The sequence below is a fragment of the Mus caroli genome, unplaced genomic scaffold, assembly GCF_978045245.1.
Source record: "Mus caroli unplaced genomic scaffold, Mus_caroli_1 scaffold_20, whole genome shotgun sequence".
Taxonomy (NCBI): Eukaryota; Metazoa; Chordata; class Mammalia; order Rodentia; family Muridae; genus Mus; species Mus caroli.
Window position 1 is genome coordinate 53,485,641 of NW_028227275.1, and position 20,264 is coordinate 53,505,904.

At 41.7% G+C, this 20,264-nt stretch overlaps 1 protein-coding gene across 5 annotated transcripts in view; it reads left to right on the forward strand.

Moving 5' to 3' along the window:
* Positions 1 to 13,160, forward strand: part of LOC110288726 (solute carrier family 22 member 27) — an 86,232-nt gene extending 73,072 nt beyond the window's left edge. For all 5 annotated transcript variants that reach the window (XM_085834246.1, XM_085834243.1, XM_085834245.1 and 2 more), the window contains 3 exons: positions 9,040 to 9,148; positions 10,088 to 10,291; positions 11,348 to 13,160. In XM_085834246.1, the coding sequence (XP_085690372.1) occupies positions 9,040 to 9,148; positions 10,088 to 10,291; positions 11,348 to 11,408 (374 nt within the window). In that variant the 3' untranslated portion in view covers positions 11,409 to 13,160. The remainder of the gene's footprint in view (positions 1 to 9,039; positions 9,149 to 10,087; positions 10,292 to 11,347) is intronic.
* Positions 13,161 to 20,264: the final 7,104 nt, after the last annotated feature.

Below are 20,264 nucleotides of genomic sequence, written 5' to 3' on the forward strand. Positions count from 1 at the left end.
GATGGTAACCCCATCCCTCACTTGATGCCCTGTCTTTCTGCTGAAGGTGGGCTCTACAAGTTCACTCTCCCTACTGTAGGGCATTTCATCTCCAGGTCCCTCCCTTTGAGTCTGAGAGTCTCTCACCTTCCACGTCTCTGGTATATTCTGGAGGGTCCCCCTAACCTCCTACCTCCTGAGGTTGCCTGTTTCCTTTATTTCTGCTGGCCCTCAGGATTTCAGTCCTTTTCCCCCCAACCAATACCAGATCACGTTCCCCTTCCCCCCTTCTCCTTTCCTTCTCAGGTCCTTTCTTCTCTCCCCACATTTGATTGCTTTCTTCTCCCCCCACCAAGTGGGATTGAGGTGTCCTCATATGGGAAAGAGGACACTCGTATTCAATCTACCACTTCCAATCTCTGAGCCCCATAGGCATTCAGTCCAACTTCAAAAGTCCCAACAGTCTATTGCTGTCTCCACACTGTTTAAAACTCCAAAGTTTAAGTATCTTCTGAGAGTCACATCAATCACTTAACTCTAAGCTTTTATAAATTCAAAATAAATAGCAGATCATATCCAACATACTATGGCTCAGTTTATTCATTACTCTTCCAAAAGGGAAGAAATAGAGCACAATGAGGTGCTATTGTCCCAGTGCAAATAAAAAATGTGCAGAGCAATCTCCAAACACTGCATTTTCATGTCTGATGCCAAATTTTGACTCCAAACTCCTTTCATCCTTGTTTGCTATAACTCATTTCTATGTCTTGGGTTGGTTCCACTCCTGCTCTGCAGCTCCCCTTAGCATGTATGACTCTGGCATCTTCAACATCTTGAAGTCTCAAATGAAAGCCAGCGTTCACTTTCACTTCAGACTATGGTTTCTTTTGGTCTCCATCAGGGAACTGCCTGACACATGCTTGCAATCAGATGATTTCTTCAGTCATGGAGGTATATTTCACCAACCCATTTTAACACCCTTGACTTTTAGTCTAGATGCAATTGGCTAAGCCTATCGAGTTTGGCCATTTGATGGTGATGGAACTTGGCCCCCTTATTCAATTATATGTGCAACAGCTTTCTTTTCATCATGATATCCATTACAACTTAAGATTTTCTTTAAATTGAAATTTGGAAGCATAGCTAGTTTAGTTATTATCCTGAGGTTATCAATCCATTTATTCCACTAAGCATTAGACTGTTCTTTAATTTTTTTTTAACTCCTAAGAACCAGGCTTAGCTCTATCATAGGTACTGGCAGTCATTTTCTTCTCAAACTACACCTTTTACATTGTTTTTATTTCTCTGTTCTTTCCTTTTCATGTAGATCTATATAATAGTGACCACGAATAACCAAGTGACACAATCAATATTAGGCTGTCTTGTAATATGTCAGAGTTAATTAATAGTTAGTTAACTATTTAGTTTGAAGCACACTTTTTCAGAACAGGGACAAAAAGCAGCAACATTCTTTGTTTCCAAATCACGAGAATGGTCTCTAGCCAGTTACTAGAAATTTTCCCTTTGAATTCTATTGAGCTTGACCTCTTCCATTTAAATAAGCCTTAGTAAAGTCATCCATTCTTCAACTACTATGGCCCACTAAGCCTAACTTAAATCATCCAACCAATTTTGTAGTCCAAGTCCCAGTGTTTTCAGTATTGTTTTAATAAACAGTGTGGTCAAGCCTGTCACAAATGTAGTCAACCAAGTCCCTGGTACCAGTATCTGTTTTAGTGACTGGTCTATTTTTGTGAAGTAATATCACGACCAACCAAGGCAGCTCTTATGAGAGAAAGTATTTAATTGGGGGCTTGCTTGAAGTTGCAGAGGTTTAGTCCAATATCATCATGGCAGTAAGCATAGTGGCAGGGAGCATGGAAGGAGGCAAGTGTAGTACAGAGAGACAGGGAAAAGCTTCATCCTAATCAAAGGCTGAGGGATATTGGGCCTGGCATGAGCTTCTGACATAATTCCCACCCCCCAGTGACATGCCTTAATGACAAAAGCCACATCGTATAATGCTTTGAATCATTCCAAAAAGTTTTGCACCCTGGTACTAAGTAGTCCAATAAATGAGTTTATGGGAGGCATTCTTTTTCAAACAACCATACCACGCAGCACATTCTAGTGTTTGAAGTTTTCATGAGACTGTTTTTTTCTAAATTAGATATTTAATTTATTTACAGTTCAAGTGTTATCCCCTTTCCTGGATTCCTCTCCAGAAACTCCCTACCCCATCTTCTCTCCCCCTGCTTCTATGAAGGTGCTTGCCCACCCACCCAGTCTGATATTCCCCTACATTGGGGCATTGAGCCTTCCCAGGACCAAGGGCCTTTCCTCCCATTGATGTCCAACAAGGCCATCCTCTGCTATACAGGCAGCTGGAAACATTGGACCCTCCGTGTGTACCCTTTGGTTGGTGGTTTAGTTCCGGGGAGCTCTGGGGGCTCTGGTTGGTTGATATTGTTGTTCTTCCTATGGGTCTCAAACCCCTTCAGCTCCTTCAGTCCTTTCTAAAACTCCTCCATTGGGAACCCCTTGCTCTATGGCTGCAAGCACCTACCTCTGTAATTGCCAGGCTCTGAAAGAACCTCTCAGGAGACAGCTATATAAGGCTCCTGTCAGTAAGCACTTCTTGGAATCTGCAATAGTGTCTAGGTTTGGTGTCTGTATATGGGATGAACCTCCAGGTGGGACATCTCTGGATGGCCTTTCCTTCAGTCTCTGCTCCACACTTTGTCTCCAGATTTCCTCTTGTGAGTATTTTGTTTCCCCTTCTAAGAAGACCTGAAGCATCAACACTTCGGTCTTCCTTCTTCTTGAGCTTCACATGGTCTGTGAATTGTATCTTGGGTATTTGGAGCTTTTGGGCTAATATCCACTTATCAATAGTGCATGCCATGTGTGTTCTTTTGAGACTGAGTTATCTTACTCAAGATGATATTTCTTGTTTGAGCCATTTGTATAAGAATTTTATGAATTTATTGTTTTTAATAGCTGAGTAGTAATCCATTGTGTAAATTTACCACATTTTTTTGGTATAAATTTCTCTGTTGAAGGACATCTAGATAGTTTCCAGCTTCAGGCTACTGTAAATAAGGATGCTATGAACATAGTAAAGAATGTGTCCTTGTTATATTTTGGAGCATCTTTTGGATATATGCCCACAAGTGGTGTTGCTGATCCTCAGGTAGTACTAAGTCCAGTATTCTGAGGAACCACCAGACTAATTTCCAGAGTGGTTGTACCAGCTTGCAATAGAACCAACAATGGAGGAGTGTTCCTCTTTCTCTACATCCTCACCAGCATCTGCTGTCACCTTTTTTTTGATCTGCCATTCTGGCTGATGTGAGGTGGAATCTCAGGATTGTTTTGATTTGCATTTCTCTGATGACTAAGGATGATGAACATTTCTTTAGGTGCTTCACAGCCATTTATTATTCCTTAGTTGAGAATGCTTTGATTAGCTCTGTATCCTTTTTTTTTTTAATGGTTATTTTTTTCATTAACATTTCCAATGCTATCCCAAAAGTCCCCCACCCACTCCCCCACCCACTCACTCCTACTTCTTGGCACTTTTGTTCCCCTCTACTGAGGCATATAAAGTTTGCATAACCAATGGGCCTCTCTTTCCACTGATGGTCAACTAGGCCATTTTCTGATTCATATGCAGCTAGAGACATGAGCTCCAGGGGGGTACTGGTTAGTTCATATTGTTGTTCCCCCTATAGGATTGCGGATCCCTTTAGCTCCTTGGGTATTTTCTCTAGCTCCTACATTGGGGGCCCTGTGATCCATCCAATAGCTGACTGGGAACATCCACTTCTGTGTTTGCTAGGCCCCGGCATAGTCTCACAAGAGACAGCTATATCTGGGTCCTTTCAGAAAAATCTTACTAGTGTATGGAATGGTGTCAGCATTTGGAAGTTGATTATGGGATGGATCCCCGGATATGGCAGTCTCTAGATGGTCCATCTTTTCTTCTCAGCTCCAAACTTTGTCTCTGTAATTCCTTCCATGTTTGTTTTTCTCCCAATTCTAAGAAGGGGCAAAGTGTCCACACTTTGGTCTTCATTCTTCTTGAGTTTCATGCGTTTAGCAAATTGTATCTTATATCTTGGGTATTCGAAGTTTCTGGGCTAATATCCACTTATCAGTGAGTACATATTGTGCGAGTTCCTTTGTGATTGGGTTACCTCACTCATTATGATGCCCTCCAGGTCCATTCATTTGGCTAGGAATTTCATAAATTCATTCTTTTAAATAGCTGAGTAGTATTCCATTGTGAAAATGTACCACATTTTCTGTATCCATTCCTCTGTTGAGGGGCATCTGGGTTCTTTCCAGCTTCTGGCTATTATAAATAGGGCTGCTATGAACATAGTGGAGCATGTGTCCTTCTTACCGGTTGGAACATCTTCTGGATATATGCCCAGGAGAGGTATTGAGGGATCTTCCGGTAGTACTATGTCCAATTTTCTGAGGAACCGCCAGATGTATTTCCAGAGTCGTTGTACCAGCTTGCAATCCCTCCAACAATGGAGGAGTGTTCCTCTTTCTCCACATCATCACCAGCATTTGCTGTCACCTGAATTTTTGATCTTGGCCATTCTGGCTGGTGTGAGGTGGAATCTCAGGGTTGTTTTGATTTGCATTTCCCTGATGATTAAGGATGTTGAACATTTTTTTCAGGTTCTTCTCAGCCATTCGGTATTCCTCAGGTGAGAATTCTTTGTTTAGCTCTGAGCCCCATTTTTTAATAGGGCTATTTGATTTTCTGGAGTCTACCTTCTTGAGTTCGTTATATATTTTGGATATTAGTCCCCTATCTGATTTAGGATAGGTAAATATCCTTTCTCAATCTGTTGGTGGTCTTTTTGTCTTATTGATTGTGTCTTTTGCATTGCAAAAGCTTTGCAATTTTATGAGGTCCCATTTTTCGATTTTAGAGCTCAAGCCATTGCTGTTCTATTCAGGAATTTTTACCCTGTACCCATATCTTCGAGGGTTGTCCCTACTTTCTCCTCTATAAGTTTCAGTGTCTCTGGTTTTATGTGGAATTCCTTAATCAACTTAGATTTGACCTTAGGACAAGGAGATAGGAATGGATCAATTCCCATTCTTCTACATGATAACTTCCAGTTGTGCCAGTACCATTTGTTGAAAATGCTGTCTTTTTTCCACTGGATGGTTTTAGCTCCCTTGTCAAAGAACAAGTGACCATAGGTGTGTGGGTTCATTTCTGGGTCTTCTGTTTCCACTAGGTTGATTTCACCCTTGAGTTTGATTATTTCCTGCCATCTACTCCTCTTGAGTGAATTTGCTTCCTTTTGTTCTAGAGCTTTTAGGTGTGTTGTCAAGCTGCTAATGTGTGCTATCTCTAGTTTGTTTTTGGAAGCACTCAGAGCTATGAGTTTTCCTCTTAGAAATGCTTTCATTGTGTCCCATAAGTTTGGGTATGTTGTGGCTTCATTTTCATTAAACTCTAGAAAGTCTTTAATTTCTTTCTTTATTCCTTCCTTGACCAAGGTATCATAGAGGAGAGTCTTGTTCAGATTCCACTTGAATGTTGGCTTTCTATAATTTATGTTGTTATTGAAGATCAGCCTTAGTCCATGGTGATCTGATAGGATGCATGGGACAATTTCAATATTTTTGTATCTGTTGAGGCCTGTTTTGTGACCAATTATGTGGTCAATTTTGGAGAAGGTACTATGAGGTGCTGAGAAGAAGGTATATCCTTTTGTTTTAGGATAAAATGTTCTGTAGATATCTGTTGGATCCATTTTTTTTCATAACTTCTGTTAGTTTCACTGTGTCCCTGTTTAGTTTCTGTTTCTATGATCTGTCCGTTGATGAAAGTGGTGTGTTGAAGTCTCCCACTATTATTGTGTGGGGTGCAATGTGTGCTTTGAGCTTTACTAAAGTTTCTTTAATGAATGTGGCTGCCCTTGTATTTGGAGCATTGATATTCAGAATTGAGAGTTCCTCTGGGAAGATTTTACCTTTGATGAATATGAAGTGTCCCTCCTTGTCTTTTTTGATGACGTTGGGATGGAAGCCGATTTTATTAGATATTACAATGGCTACTCCAGCTTGTTTCTTCAGACCATTTGCTTGGAAAATTGTTTTACAGCCTTTCATTCTGAGGTAATGTTTGTTTTTTCCCCTGAGATGGGTTTCCTGTAAGCAGGAGAATGCTGGGTCTTTTGTGTAGCCAGTCTGTTAGTCTATGTCTTTTTTATTGGGGAGTTGAGTCCATTGATATTAAGAGATATTAAGGAAAAGCAATTGTTGCTTCCTATTATTTTTGTTGTTAAAGTTGGCATTCTGTTCTTGTGGCTGTCTTCTTTTAGGGTTGTTAAGGGATTACCTTCTTGCTTTTTCTAGGACGTGGTTTCTGTCCTTGTATTGGTTTTTTTCTGTTATTATCCTTTGAAGGGCTGGATTCATGGAAAGATAATGTGTGAATTTAGTTCTGTTGTGGAATACTTTCTTTTCTCCATCTAAGGTAATTGAAAGTTTGGCTGTTTATAGTAGCCTGTGCTGGTATTTGTGTTCTCTTAGTGTCTGTATAACATCTGTCCAAGCTCTTCTGGCTTTCATAGTCTGGTGAAAAGTCTTGTGTAATTCTGATAGGCTTGCCATTATATGTTACTTGACCTTTTTCCCTTACTGCCTTTAATATTCTATCTTTAGTGCATTTGTTGTTCTGATTATTATGTGTCTGGAGGAATTTCTTTTCTGGTCCAGTCTATTTGGAGTTCTGTAGGCTTCTTGTATGTTCATGGGCATCTCTTTCTTTAGGTTTGGGAAGTTTTCTTCTATAATTTTGTTGAAGATATTTGCTGGCCCTTTGAGTTGAAAATCTTTATTCTCATCTACTCCTATTATCTGTAAGTTTGGTCTTCTCATTGTGTCCTGGATTTCCTGGATGTTTTGAGTTAGGATCTTTTTGCATTTTCCATTTTCTTTGATTATTGTGCTGATGTTCTCTATGGAATCTTCTGCACCTGAGATTCTCTCTTCCATCTCTTGTATTCTTTTGCTGATGCTCGTATCTATTGTTCCAGATTTCTTTCCTAGGGTTTCTATCTCCAGCGTTGCCTCACTTTGGGTTTTCTTTATTGTGTCTACTTCCCTTTTTAGTTCTTGGATGGTTTTATTCAATTCCATCACCTGTTTGGTCATGTTTTCCTGTAATTCTTTAAGGGATTTTTGTGCTTCCTTTTTAAGGTCTTCTACCTGTTTATCAGTGTTCTCCTGTATTTCTTTAAGTGAGTTATTAAAGTCCTTCTTGATGTGCTCTACCATCATCTTGAGATATGCTTTTAAATCCGGGTCTAGCTTTCCAGTGTGTTGGGGTGCTCTGGACTGGGCGAGGTGGGAGTTCTGGGTTCTGATTATGGTGAGTGGTCTTGGTTTCTGTTAGTAAGATTCTTATGTTTACATTTTGCCATCTGGTAATCTCTGGATTTAGTTGTTATAGTTGTCTCTGGTTAGAGATTGTTCCTCTCGTTATTCTGTTAACCTCTATCAGCAGACATGGGAGACTAGCTCTCTCCTCTGAGTTTCAGTGGTCAGAGCACTCTCTGCAGGCAAGCTCTCCTCTTACAAGGGAAGGTGCACAGATATCTGGAGTTTGGACCTCCCTACTGGCCGAAGATGAAGGCCCAAAACAGGACCTGTCCCAGATGCTGTGTTGATTTGGCCTGTCACAGAAGCTGTTAGCTTCTGTATTCCACACTCTCACCTGCACGGACTAGTCTCAGAGGGATCTACAAACCAAGATGGCTCCCCCAGGTGCTCCTGCAAAGCCCTCTTGGACTGGGTGGACACCTATCCTCTGGCCGGGAAGGTGCCCAGATATCTGGAGCCTAAAAAGGGCGCTTCCTCAGAAGCTCTGTGGCTCCCACCTGTCCCAGAAGCTGTTAGCTTCTGTAGTCCACACTCTTACCTGTGCAGACTACTTTCGGTGGCGTCCCGGATCCAAGATCTCTTTATCCCATTTTTAATAGGGTTATTTGGTTCTCTCGAGTCTAGTTTCTTGAGTTCTTTGTATATATTGAATATTATCCCTCTATCAGATGTAGGATTGGTGGATTCATGGGACTTTTGTTTTCAACTAGGTATTTTCTTTATTACATTTCAAATGTTATCCCCTTTCCTGGTTTCCCCTTGGAAAATCCCCTATCCTCTCCGTGTTCTCCCCTGTACCCCCCCCATTCACTAACCCACGCACTCTGGCTTCTTGGCCCTGTCATTCCCCTACACTGACGCATAGAGACTTCACAGGACCAAGGGCCTCTCCTCCCATTGATGACCTACTAGCCATCCTCTGCTACATATGCAGCTGGAGCAATGAGTCCCACCATGTGACTCTTTGGCTGGTAGTTTAATCCCTGGGAGCTCTGGGGGTACTGGTTAGTTCATATTGTATTTTCTCCTATGAGGCTGCAAACTCCATCATCTCCTTGGGTCCTTTCTCTAGCTCTTTCATCATGAGACTTCTAAAATGAAGTTGGAAAATAGTTCTAAGAAACTTTCTTTGAAAGGTATCCAGAGTCTGACATTGTCCTGAAGAAATCCTTATTCTTTTTTCTTGAGGAATATGCCACCCCAGCAGTATTGGCCTCCAGGTTTATATAACACTCTTTTATTTTATCCCATATTTAGCATGGATTTCAATGTCCTATGATTCTTTAAGAGTTTATATTCTTTCCTGATTCACCCCATGACAGTCTTATATTGTGCATGAAAGACCACTGGGACTCTAGAGAGGAAATATGAAAGTGAATTCCCCCTGGACGAACCACTCTCTGAAATGTGAAGGAATGAACACAATTGTTTAAAAGCTTTGATTCTCCACAAATCATCATGAATAAATTAGTTACTTTTCTCAACATACTAGCCATTCTTTTCTCTGTGCTGGTTTTCCTCTCTGTGTTTTATATATGCAAACACCTCTGAGGATGGTATTATCATTTAGGAATTGGGAACTATAAATTACTACAGCCAAGCTGAACTAACTACTGCCCTTGGTCTACCTTTCTCTAGAAATGCAGACCCTGCGTATTATTATGGCCACATTGGCAGGAGGAATTTCTTCTCTATGTGTGGGTGTTAGTCGTCTTCATACAAATGAGCTACTCCCAACCACACTAAGGTACAAGTTTCAAGTCAGTCACAGAATAGACTTCTCTGCTCATTCTATATAACTAAAGGAAGAAAAATAAAGACTGGGAACTTGTCTAACCAATTACTTGTAAAGAAAATATTTATAACTTTTGTATCCTGGAATTTCACTTTATTTTGGGATAATTAAGTCTACTAAAGCACTACTATTTAGCATCTTATGTAAATATGTGGAATAAATAAATAGGCGTGTTTTATAAGCAACAGCATACTCTAAATTTCTTTACATTTATTATATTTACTTAAGGCAATTTCATGCAGGTACAGAATATACTGTTATCATATTTATTTTCATTATTCTTTCTGATCAACTTATTATTTCTACTTAATTAATTCTTCTTTGTAATTGAATGCTCTCATACCCAAACTTTTAAATTGGCATACAACACAATTAGTTGCTTTGTAACATTATCACAGAGATGTTCTTTCTTTTGATTCAACTCTGCCAGTCTCTGATCCACACTTCTGCTGGTCCACTTCTAATGCTCAGTAAACCCTTTTATTTTCATGTCATGTTTATACTTAAACTATTATTCATCTTGAGATGGGTTCTACCTCTTTTAATATCTCCTTCCCAGTTTTAGAGCCTATATCCCTAGCTCATATGTGTACACACACAATGCTAAAATATACAATTTACATAAAAGATAAATTATATAGTGTTGCTATTTCTGTTTCATTGTGTTGAATACGGAAGTGTCTTCTTCGTCTGAATCTGACGAAAAATATTACAAAATGAAACAAATTTGAGAAAGACGAGTTACTTACCAAGATTCTTAAATTTAATTACACTGATTTCTGACAAGTAACAGGTTTTTAGATTTTTAAAAGTATCTGTATGATCCCAAGTCACAAGTTTCAAGTGTGTATTTTTACCAGATTTTTCTGTGCATTGTATTTTTGCTCCAAGGGCAACAGCTATAGGAGTCATTGGATTCTTCGGTAATAGTGGAGTATTCCTATCCCCCCTGTTTATGCTGCTAGCGACATACTATGCCAACTTGCCCTGGATCTTCTATGGAGGCTTCTCCATCTTCAATGCGTTTAGTGTGTTTCTCCTTCCTGAGACCAAAAATCAGCCTCTTCCTGACTCCACCCATGATGTAGGAAATAAGTGAGTAAAACTTCTCAGTGCCCTTTAGGGGAATTGTTTGCTAATGTGCTGTGCTGAGGGAGGCAAAGCAACAATGAAGGACAGAATCAATTGGGTTTATTTAATAGTAGTTACTACCTTTGATTGGAATGTGTATCTCCTAAATATTTGTATATATAACTAAAATAATTTGGAGTTATTTTAATTGTGGTCAGTATTTTTGAATGAGGACAATTTTTTAATCAATTTTTCCTGTAGATTCAGAAGTCCCTAGAGGCTCTCTAGGTCACAACACACATTTACTGGTTTTGTTGGCTGGTTATATATATATATATATATATATATATATATATATATATATATATATATATACACACATACATATCAGACCCAGTTACCTTTCAACTCAGTGAATGCTGACAAACTGTATGGAAGTAATAGTCTGTAATATACAAGACTAAAGAACCTGCCATAGATGACTATGCATCTAAGTACTGCATGCTTCTGTTCTCTATGACATTCCAATCACCTTGGTTTCTCTAGAAATGAAAAGTTCAGGTAGAGAATAATGTGTAAGTCAATTAATGGATCTTAGCAAGGAAATAATGGAGTATTTTTTAAAACATTTTTTGTATTTCAAATGCTTTCTTACAAAACTCATTTGGTAATCCCCTAATGACCAACATAGAAAGTACTAAATCTCACTCACAAATTACCAGAGAATTTATTTTTTTTATTTTATTTATTTATTTATTTATTTATTTTGTTTTTTCGAGGCAGGGTTTCTCTGTGTAGCCCTGGCTGTCCTGGAACTCACTTTGTAGACCAGGCTGGCCTCGAACTCAGAAATCCGCCTGCCTCTGCCTCCCAAGTGCTGGGATTAAAGGCATGCGCCACCACGCCCGGCTCGAGAATTTATTTTATAATATTTAGCAAAATCCTCCAGAAGTAGTCATTGTTACAAAGGTGATGGGTAAAAATAGATTATTCTGTGATGAACCTAGGGACAAACACATTTTCTCCAGATTTTACTGATTTTGGTTTCATGCTTATGTTTTTTTGTTGTATATGTTCTAGTTGGAAAGAATCAAGAAAAGGAAAGAAGGAGGATCCCATCATTAAAGTCACAAGGTTTTAAGGAACTCCTGGAATTGTCATCTGATCAAAGAAGAGAAGAAAATGGTATTCAGGACATAGTGACATTTTTCCCAGGATCATTACTCAGAATTATTCACTGATATTATCAAAATTATTAATAACTCAAGATAAAATAAAAAACTGATCACATTGGCATTGCTGCAATCGATTACTATATGTCAAATACCTATGAGTAATCACATAGGTGATTTGAAGAATTGGAAAGAACATTGAAAGATTTGAAAAGTACATTGGAAAAAATCATACTTGCCTATTTTTGCAATCATGTACACCTGTTTTGTTTTGGGAAGGTATACCTATTCTATTTTTCCACTTCTGTGATATAATACCTGAGGAAATAAAAGGAAGTAATCCTTTTCCCCCCAAATCCACATCACTAGTTTCAGTTTATGGTTACTAGGAGACACTTCAGCTCTAGTGTTAAACAGTAGTATGGTAGGAGAATGGTTATTTCATACTAACAAGGAAGATAAAGGGGGGAGGGGAAAAGAAAGAGGGAGGTTAGGAGGAAGAAAGAGGGAGGAAGAAAGAGAGAGGGTGCAGGGAGAGAGAGAGGAAGGGAGAGGGAGAGATTGAAAGAAAGAAAACACACAGGAGAAGGAAGAAAAAGAAGAAAAGGGGCAACATTGGAGAAAAGTAACTGGATATGGCCAAGAACAAACTAGAATCCTGAAAGCAATGCTTCCCCAAATCATTGCATCAAAGTAATGCTCCAACCTGCCCCTGCTCAAATTTTCTGTTTCCTTGTAATAACAACAAATGGAGGGGACCAGTTCTTCAGTAGAGGAAACTTTTAGAGTCACTTAAATCCAAGTTATAATAAGAAGATTGACTACATTTTATTATTTTTTGGTACTTTTCTCATTTTTTTACTTAAACAATTTTCTATTAGATATTTTTTTCATTTACAATATAAATGCTATCCCAAAAGTACCTTATACCCTCCCCCACCCTGCTGTCCAACCCACCCACTTCTGCTTCCTGGTCCTAGTATTCACTTGTTTTGGGGCATATAATCTTTGCAAGACCAAGGGCCTCTCTTCCCAATGTTGGCCGACTAGGCCATCTTCTGCTACATATGCAGCTAGAGACATGAGCTCAGGGAGTACTGGTTAGTTCATATTGCTGTTCCTCCTATAAGGGTTAATAAGTCTCTTAAAGAATTTCAGCAGAACACAGGTAAATAAGTAGCCTATAAAGAGGAAACACATAAATCTCTTTAAGAAACACAGGTAAATACAATCAAACAGGTAAAGAGATTGAACGAAACCATCCAGGATCAAAAAATGGAAATAGAAACTGAAAGAGGAAAATTACTGACCACCAGAACTCTCACCCCAGAGCCCTCCTACCCCTCCCAACTAAGGACTGTGCCAGGGACATTTTTGAGATAAGGGTGTGAGTAAACCTCAGTTCCAATGAATCAAGTACATGGCCAAAGTGTGGGACGCGTTGCGAAAAGCACTTTTGGAAAAACCCTTGGCTGAATCTCTTAGTGACGTAAAATTGTATTTTCCCTGCCCTGCTCCCCCCTTGCCTCCTTCCTATAAAAGCCTGTGAAAAATTTGGGCCGGTCGTCGAATCTCCTCTACACCATGCTGGGTGTGTGGGTTTCGACCCCAGAGCTCTAGTTCATGTATTTGCTTGCTGTTGCTTTATGGAGCTCTGGTTTATGTGCTTTTTATGTGCTTTCTTGTTGCTGCTGTATTAAATCTTACTCTCTACATCTTAAGTTTAGTCCCAGTGTCTTCTTGGGTGTGCGGCTGTCCCGAGGCTTGAGTGGGTGTCTCCCCTTGGGAGTCCTAGAGTCTTTCATTTGGTGCGTTGGCCGGGAATCAGCGCGACCACCCAGAAGTCCTGGACCCACTCAGAAGTAAGATTTACTGTTCTGCTTTGGTCTGGTGTCTGTGTTCTGATAGTTTCTGAGAGGCCAGAAAGGCCATTCTGTATCTGGTGCGATCGCAGTTCTGGTTTTGCTTGACGCTCTGTGCTCAGTAAGAGCACCAGAGATCGCACTCCGGGAGGGAGTGCGAAGTGGGTAAGAGCAGACGTGCTCAGGTGCCCACAGTCCGATCTGCCCCTGGGAGACGTTCCAGGTGAGATAGGGGAGGACCAAGGACGCTTGGTGGACCCCTGTGGAGACCAGGAAGGTCTCAATCTGTCGGCCTTGGAGAGGCCATCTGATTCTGTAAGTTGCCTGTGGTGTCTCAGTCTTGTGTCTGCTCTTGTTGTTTGCTATTATTCTAGAAATGGGACAATCTGCTGGGTGTGTAGGTGTGGAACTGCTGCATTTGTGTATTCTGAGATTGTGGGTTTATTATGGCAGCTGCCACTGTGGACCGTAAGGACCCTAGTGGCTGTGAGAGGACGACTGTCTATGGCCTCACAGTCTGCACCCCAAAAAGATGTTCCAAGGGAGACCCTGGAAGGAGTGCCCAGGGTACAGAACAGTCAAAAAGACCTGGCTGTTGCCTGGCAGAGTGAAGGAGAGAGAGAGTGTTCTCTCTGCCAGGGCGGGAGTGGATGTGGAATCCCACCCCCGTCAGGAAAAGGAGTCAATGTGGAATCCGACCCCTTCAGAAAGTGGCGTTTGGCTGGTTGTGTTTTTGCCACGTGACAAGACTGTGTGTGTGTGTTAACCCTTTGCCGACTGTAGACTTGGACTGACGTCAGGACAGAATTTGTCAGCAATGGTTTTAAAAGGAAAAAAAAACTCAGTGCTGGTGAGTCCCAGACTGCTCAAAAGAGCTCTGAAATGCAGAGCTGGGCTAAAAATTTCCGGCCTTGGCGGCGCAGTTAGGGCTTTAATAGCAACAGTGGCGCTGAGGTTCTGAGTTCTGCAGGCACAGCAGCAGCAGCGGCTGTCTGTGCCCCGTGAGCGAGTTGCGAGATGCTAATGGCGAATGCGGCAGCCTGCCGGTCCCACCTGGAGCCCTAGAGTGGCCATAAAGCCTGCCACAGCTGGGGAGGGGCCGACTACAGCCGTCGTCCCTCATTTGGCTCCCCCCAGAGTCTGCGCACGGGTGCATGCCCACACTCCTTTGTGCTCACTCCCCCGCCGCCGCCGCCTCCAAGGGCTCAAGCCATGCGGGAAGACAGTGCAGAGAACACTGGGTGCCTATCAAGTAGTTAAATAGCTGACTCTGCCACCTTCCCCCTCCCCGCCAGTGTTTGCCACTCCCAGGAGTTTGCGGCCACAGGTTCCCTGGTTGCTTCTCATTCCCCTGTCCCCTGTATTCTGTCTCTTGTTACAGAGACCAGAGTCAGAATCAGAAATGTGCTGTAAGACAGAAAAATAAACCAGGGTAGTCGAACTATGAAAAAAGTTAAGTGACAGAATATAGATGTAATAATTAAATAACATTCAAAGTAAGCAAAGACAAAAAAGAGGAACAAAAAAGATATATATATATAGAGAGAGACATTAGATGAGATCTCCATTGCAGTTAAAAAACAGGGAGCCAGAAAATTTTTAAAAAAAGATAAGAAAAATAAAATGCCGGCCACAAAAGTCAGGGAAGCTAGAAAACTTAGTACCCGGCAACAAAAGCAAGCTTTTGGCTGAAGATCAAAGTGTTTACTGTTATCTGTTAAAGAAAAAGAGCACTGAGTGAGAGACTGCCCTAACAAAAAGAAGAGGAGCCCCCCCCTCATGACCAAACCCTTCACCTGTTTGTGGCTGAAAGTAAAGAAAAAGCAGAAGGGGTGCTAACACAGAAGCTGAGTCCTTAAAAGAGACCGGTGGCCTACCTGTTAAAAGCAGCTAAAAAGAGACTGTGTTTCATATTCCTCCACTGACCAATGCAAAGCAAGTTTAAAAGGTTCCTGGACACTGCGGGCCTTTGCAGACTGTGGATTCCAGGTTTTGCTGAATTAAAAAGATAAACAGCCCTTCGTATAAAAAATAAAAGAACAACCTTGGATGGCCTTAGATGCTATTGAGACTGCCCTAATGTTGTCCCCAACTTTGAGACTCCTAGATGTGACTGAAAACAAAGGTATTGCCAAAGAGGTTCTTACTCAGAAATTGGGACCCTGAAAAAGACCGGTGGCATACTTGTGAAAATTAGACCTGGTGACTGTAAGATGACCTGCTTGTCTGCACATAGTGGCTTCTGGTCAAGGACGCAGATAAACTGACTCTGAGACAAAACTTGGCACATGCCCTAAAAGTGTGGTTCAGCCCCCTGACCGATGGCTGACTAATGCTCTGGAAAACATGATCCAATTGTTCCCCTGACTGATGGACACATTATCAGAGCTTTTTGTTGACAGAACAAGTGACCTTCGCTTCTCCTGCTAACCTGCTGAGTCTTCACCTACTCATCACTGCTCTGACATTCTGGCGGAAGGAACTTCGGCTCAGAAGGCTGAACTCTTGGCGCTAACCCAAGCCCTGCGGTTGGCTGAAGGCAGAGACATCAAAGACAAAGAAAAAATTCTGGCCCTCCTAGAAGCTCCTGAATGAACTGGGTGAGTTGGGGTATCGGGTATCAGCCAAGAAAGCTCAGTTATGTCGTACCGAGGTGCCGAGACGACGAAAAGCGGTGGCTCACCGAGGCCAGAAAAAAGACTGTGATGCTGATCCCAACCCCCACCACCCCGCGCTAAGTACGTGAGTTTCTGGGGACGGCGGGCTTTTGCAGAAAAAAGTCCCATTCACCTGGACTGAAAAACACCAAAAAGCCTTTGACAGCATAAAGGCAGCACTGCTTGCAGCCCCCGCTCTGGCTTTGCCAGATTTGACTAAGGTAAGCGGAAGGCGGGGACAGCAGTGCAGCGGTGGACAGAAAGCAAGTGATCTAGGCCAGCAGCCTCCCTAAAGGGATTTCAGCCCAAAAAGCTGAACTTGTGGCTTTGATACAAGCTCTATAAATGACAAAAGAAAAGTCTACACTGACAGCAGGTATGCTTTTGCCACTGTATGGAACAATATACAGACAAAGAGAGCTGTTGACATCTACAGAAAAAGACCTAAGATGCTGTGAACAAAAGAAATCAGATGGCAGATCTAACCGCCAAAAACAGGCATCCCAAAGAGCAATGATCCTGGCAGTCTGAAGACTATCAAGTTATAGACAAATTAAGACTGGTAAAAGAAACCCTGTATAAAATGGTAAAAACTGAAAGAAAGAAAACTAGTCCTCCCTTGAAAAGACAGACCTGACATCAACTGAGAAATAAACTTTACTGAGAAAAAACGTTCTCAAAATGGATAAATGAGACTGCTCACATAGTCATCAAGAAGATTATTGAAGAAAATTTTTCCAAGGTTCAGAGTGCCAAAAGCAATAGTGTCAGATAATAGCCCTGCTTTGTTGCCCAGGTAAGTCAGGGTGTGGCCAAGCATTTAGAGGTCAAATAAAAATTACATTGTGTGTATAGACCTCAGAGCTCAGGACAGATAAAATAAATTAGTTTAAAACTCTATGACAGACCTTGACTAAATTAATCGTAGAGACTGGCACAGACTTGGTGTTCCTTCCCTATGCCCTACTTAAACGTACTAGAAATACTTCCTCTTGATTCAGTTTTATCCTTTATGAGATTCCTATGCCCATTATAGTCTTAAATGATGTGTTTAAACCTATGATGTTATAATAATGATCTGTATGCTAAGTTAAAAGGCTTGCAGGTGGTCTGGTCACAACTGGGAAAAATCGGACTGAGTACGCGGACGACATTGCTCCAGGGATCCCAACAGCTGAGACAGTAAACGAGCTGGGTACCCCAAGGACATCTCACCAGTTCCAGCCAGAGATCTGATCTACGTGCACCTACATCGTGCCCAGACCCTCAAGCCTCGCTAAAAGGGCCCCTGCCTAGTTCTGTTTACTAATGCTCCTTATTCTGTTTTTGTTCCCATGTTAAAATAGAGTAAATGCAGTATTCTCCGCATAAAAATATAGACTTCTGAAATTCTAAGATTAGAATTACTCACTAGAAGGAGTGGGGAATGAAAGAGGAAAATTACTGACCACCAGAACTCTCACCCCAGAGCCCTCCTACCCCTCCCAACTAAGGACTGTGCCAGGGACATTTTTGAGATAAGGGTGTGAGTAAACCTCAGTTCCAATGAATCAAGTACATGGCCAAAGTGTGGGACGCGTTGCGAAAAGCACTTTTGGAAAAACCCTTGGCTGAATCTCTTAGTGACGTAAAATTGTATTTTCCCTGCCCTGCTCCCCCCTTGCCTCCTTCCTATAAAAGCCTGTGAAAAATTTGGGCCGGTCGTCGAATCTCCTCTACACCATGCTGGGTGTGTGGGTTTCGACCCCAGAGCTCTAGTTCATGTATTTGCTTGCTGTTGCTTTATGGAGCTCTGGTTTATGTGCTTTTTATGTGCTTTCTTGTTGCTGCTGTATTAAATCTTACTCTCTACATCTTAAGTTTAGTCCCAGTGTCTTCTTGGGTGCGCGGCTGTCCCGAGGCTTGAGTGGGTGTCTCCCCTTGGGAGTCCTAGAGTCTTTCAAAACAACAAAGAAAATACAAGTGGAGAAAACCCTGGAACTGGAAAACCTAAGAAAGAGATCAGGTGTCACAGACATAAGCATCACCAACAGAATGAAAGAGATAAAAGAGAATCTCAGGCATAGAGAATACCATAGAAGACACTGACAAAACAGTCAAAGAAAATACAAAGTGCACAAAGCTCATAACCCAAAACATCCAAGAAATCCATGACACAATGAGAAGACCAAATCTAAGAATAACAGGTATAGAAGAGAGTGAAGATTCCCAACTCAAAGGGCCAGTAAACATCTTCAACAAAATTATAGAAGAAAACTTCCATAATCTAAAGAAAGAGATGGCCATAAACATACAAGAAGCCTACAGAACACCAAATAGATTGAACCAGAGAAGAAATTTTTCCCATTACATTATAAGCAAAACACTAAATACATAGATCATAGAAAGAATATTAAAAGCAGTAAGGGGAAAAGGTCAAGTAACATATAAAGGCAGACTTATTTTAATTACACCAGACTTCTCAACAGAGACTCTAAAAGACAGATAATATTAGATAGATGCCACACAGACTCTAAGAGAACACCAATGCCAGTCTAGGCTACTCTACCCAGCAAACCCCTCAATTACCATACATGGAGAATCTAAAATATTCCATGACAAAACCAAATTTCAAGATTATCTTCCCACTAATCCAGGCCTACAGAGGATAATAGAAGGAAAACTCCAACACAAGGAGGGAAACTATGCTCTAGAAAAAGCAAGAAAGCCTCTGAGACTAGTCTGCGCAGGCTTGAGTGTGGACTACAGAAGCTAATAGCTTCTGGGACAGGCAGAAGCCACACAGCTTCTGAGGCAGACCCTGTTTCGGGCTCCAGACATCCAGGCACTTTCCCTGACAGAGGAGAGGTGTCTACCCTGCCCGGGAGGGCTTTGTCAGAGCACCTGGGGGAGCCATCTTGATTTCTGGATCCCTCCAAGACTGGTCTGTGCAGGTAAGAGTGTGGATTACAGAAGCTGACAGCTTCTGGGACAGGCGGAAGCAACACTGCTTCTGGGACAGGCCCTATTTCAGGCCTTCATCTCCTGCCCAGAGGCAGGAGGAGAGGAAGTGCTTCTCAGCAGGAGGGATGGGGCAGCAGAAATGTTTCTTTTGGCGACTACACAGGGAAGGAGGAACTTGGTGGTATCAGGGTACATCTTGTGGTCAGGACATCCGGCGCTGATTTAGGGCTGGAACATTCTGTGGTTGTTCTTGGAGCGGTGCGTGGGTAGCCCAATTTTGACCCCCTTTTCTTCTCAGGGGGAGAGGCCCAATTCAGAGATCAGGACAATTGTGTTGTCTTAATAGCTCCCAAAAACAGTCATCTATAGGATGGAACACAGGGTCCCCAATGGAGGAGCTAGAGAAAGTACCCAAGAGGCTGAAGGGGTCTGCAAGCCTATAGGTGAAAAAACAATATGAACTAACCAGTACCCCCAGAGCTTGTATTTCTAGCTGGATGTGTAGCAGAAGATGGCCACTATGTTCATAGCAGCCTTATATATAATAGCCAGAAGCTGGAAAGAACCCAGATGCCCCGCAACAGAAGAATGGATACAAAAAATGTGGTACATTTACACAATGGAGTACTACTCAGCTATTAAAAAGAATGAATTTATGATATTCCTAGGCAAATGGTTGGACCTGGAGGGCATTATCCTGAGTGAATTAACCCATTCACAAAAGAACTCAAATGATATGTACTCACTAATAAGTGGATAATAGACCAGAAACTTAGAATACACAAGATATAAGTTACAATTTGCAAAGCACATGAAACTAAAGAAGAACGAAGACCAAAGTGTGGACACTTTGCCCCTTCTTAGAATTGGTAAAAAAAACACCCATGGAAGGAGTTACAGAGACAAAGTTTGGAGCTGTGATGAAAGGATGGGCCATCTAGAGACTGCCATATCCAGGGATCCACAACATAATCAGTTTCCAAACGCTGACACCATTGCATACACTAGCAAGATTTTGCTGAAAGGACCCTGACATTTCTCTCTCTTGTGAGACTATGACGGGGCCTAGCAAACACAGAAGTGGATGCTCACAGTCAGCTATTGGATGGATCACAGGGCTCCCAATGGAGGAGCTAGAGAAAGTACCCAAGGAGCTAAAGGGATCTGCAACCCTATAGGTGGAACAAAATTATGAACTAACCATTACCTGAGAGCTCTTGACTCTAGCTGCATATGTATCAAAAGATGGCCTAGTCGGCCATCACTGGAAAGAGAGGCCCATTGGACTTACAAACTTTATATGCCCCAGTACAGGGGAACGACAGGGCCAAAAAGTGAGAGTGGGTGGATAGGGGAGTGGGGG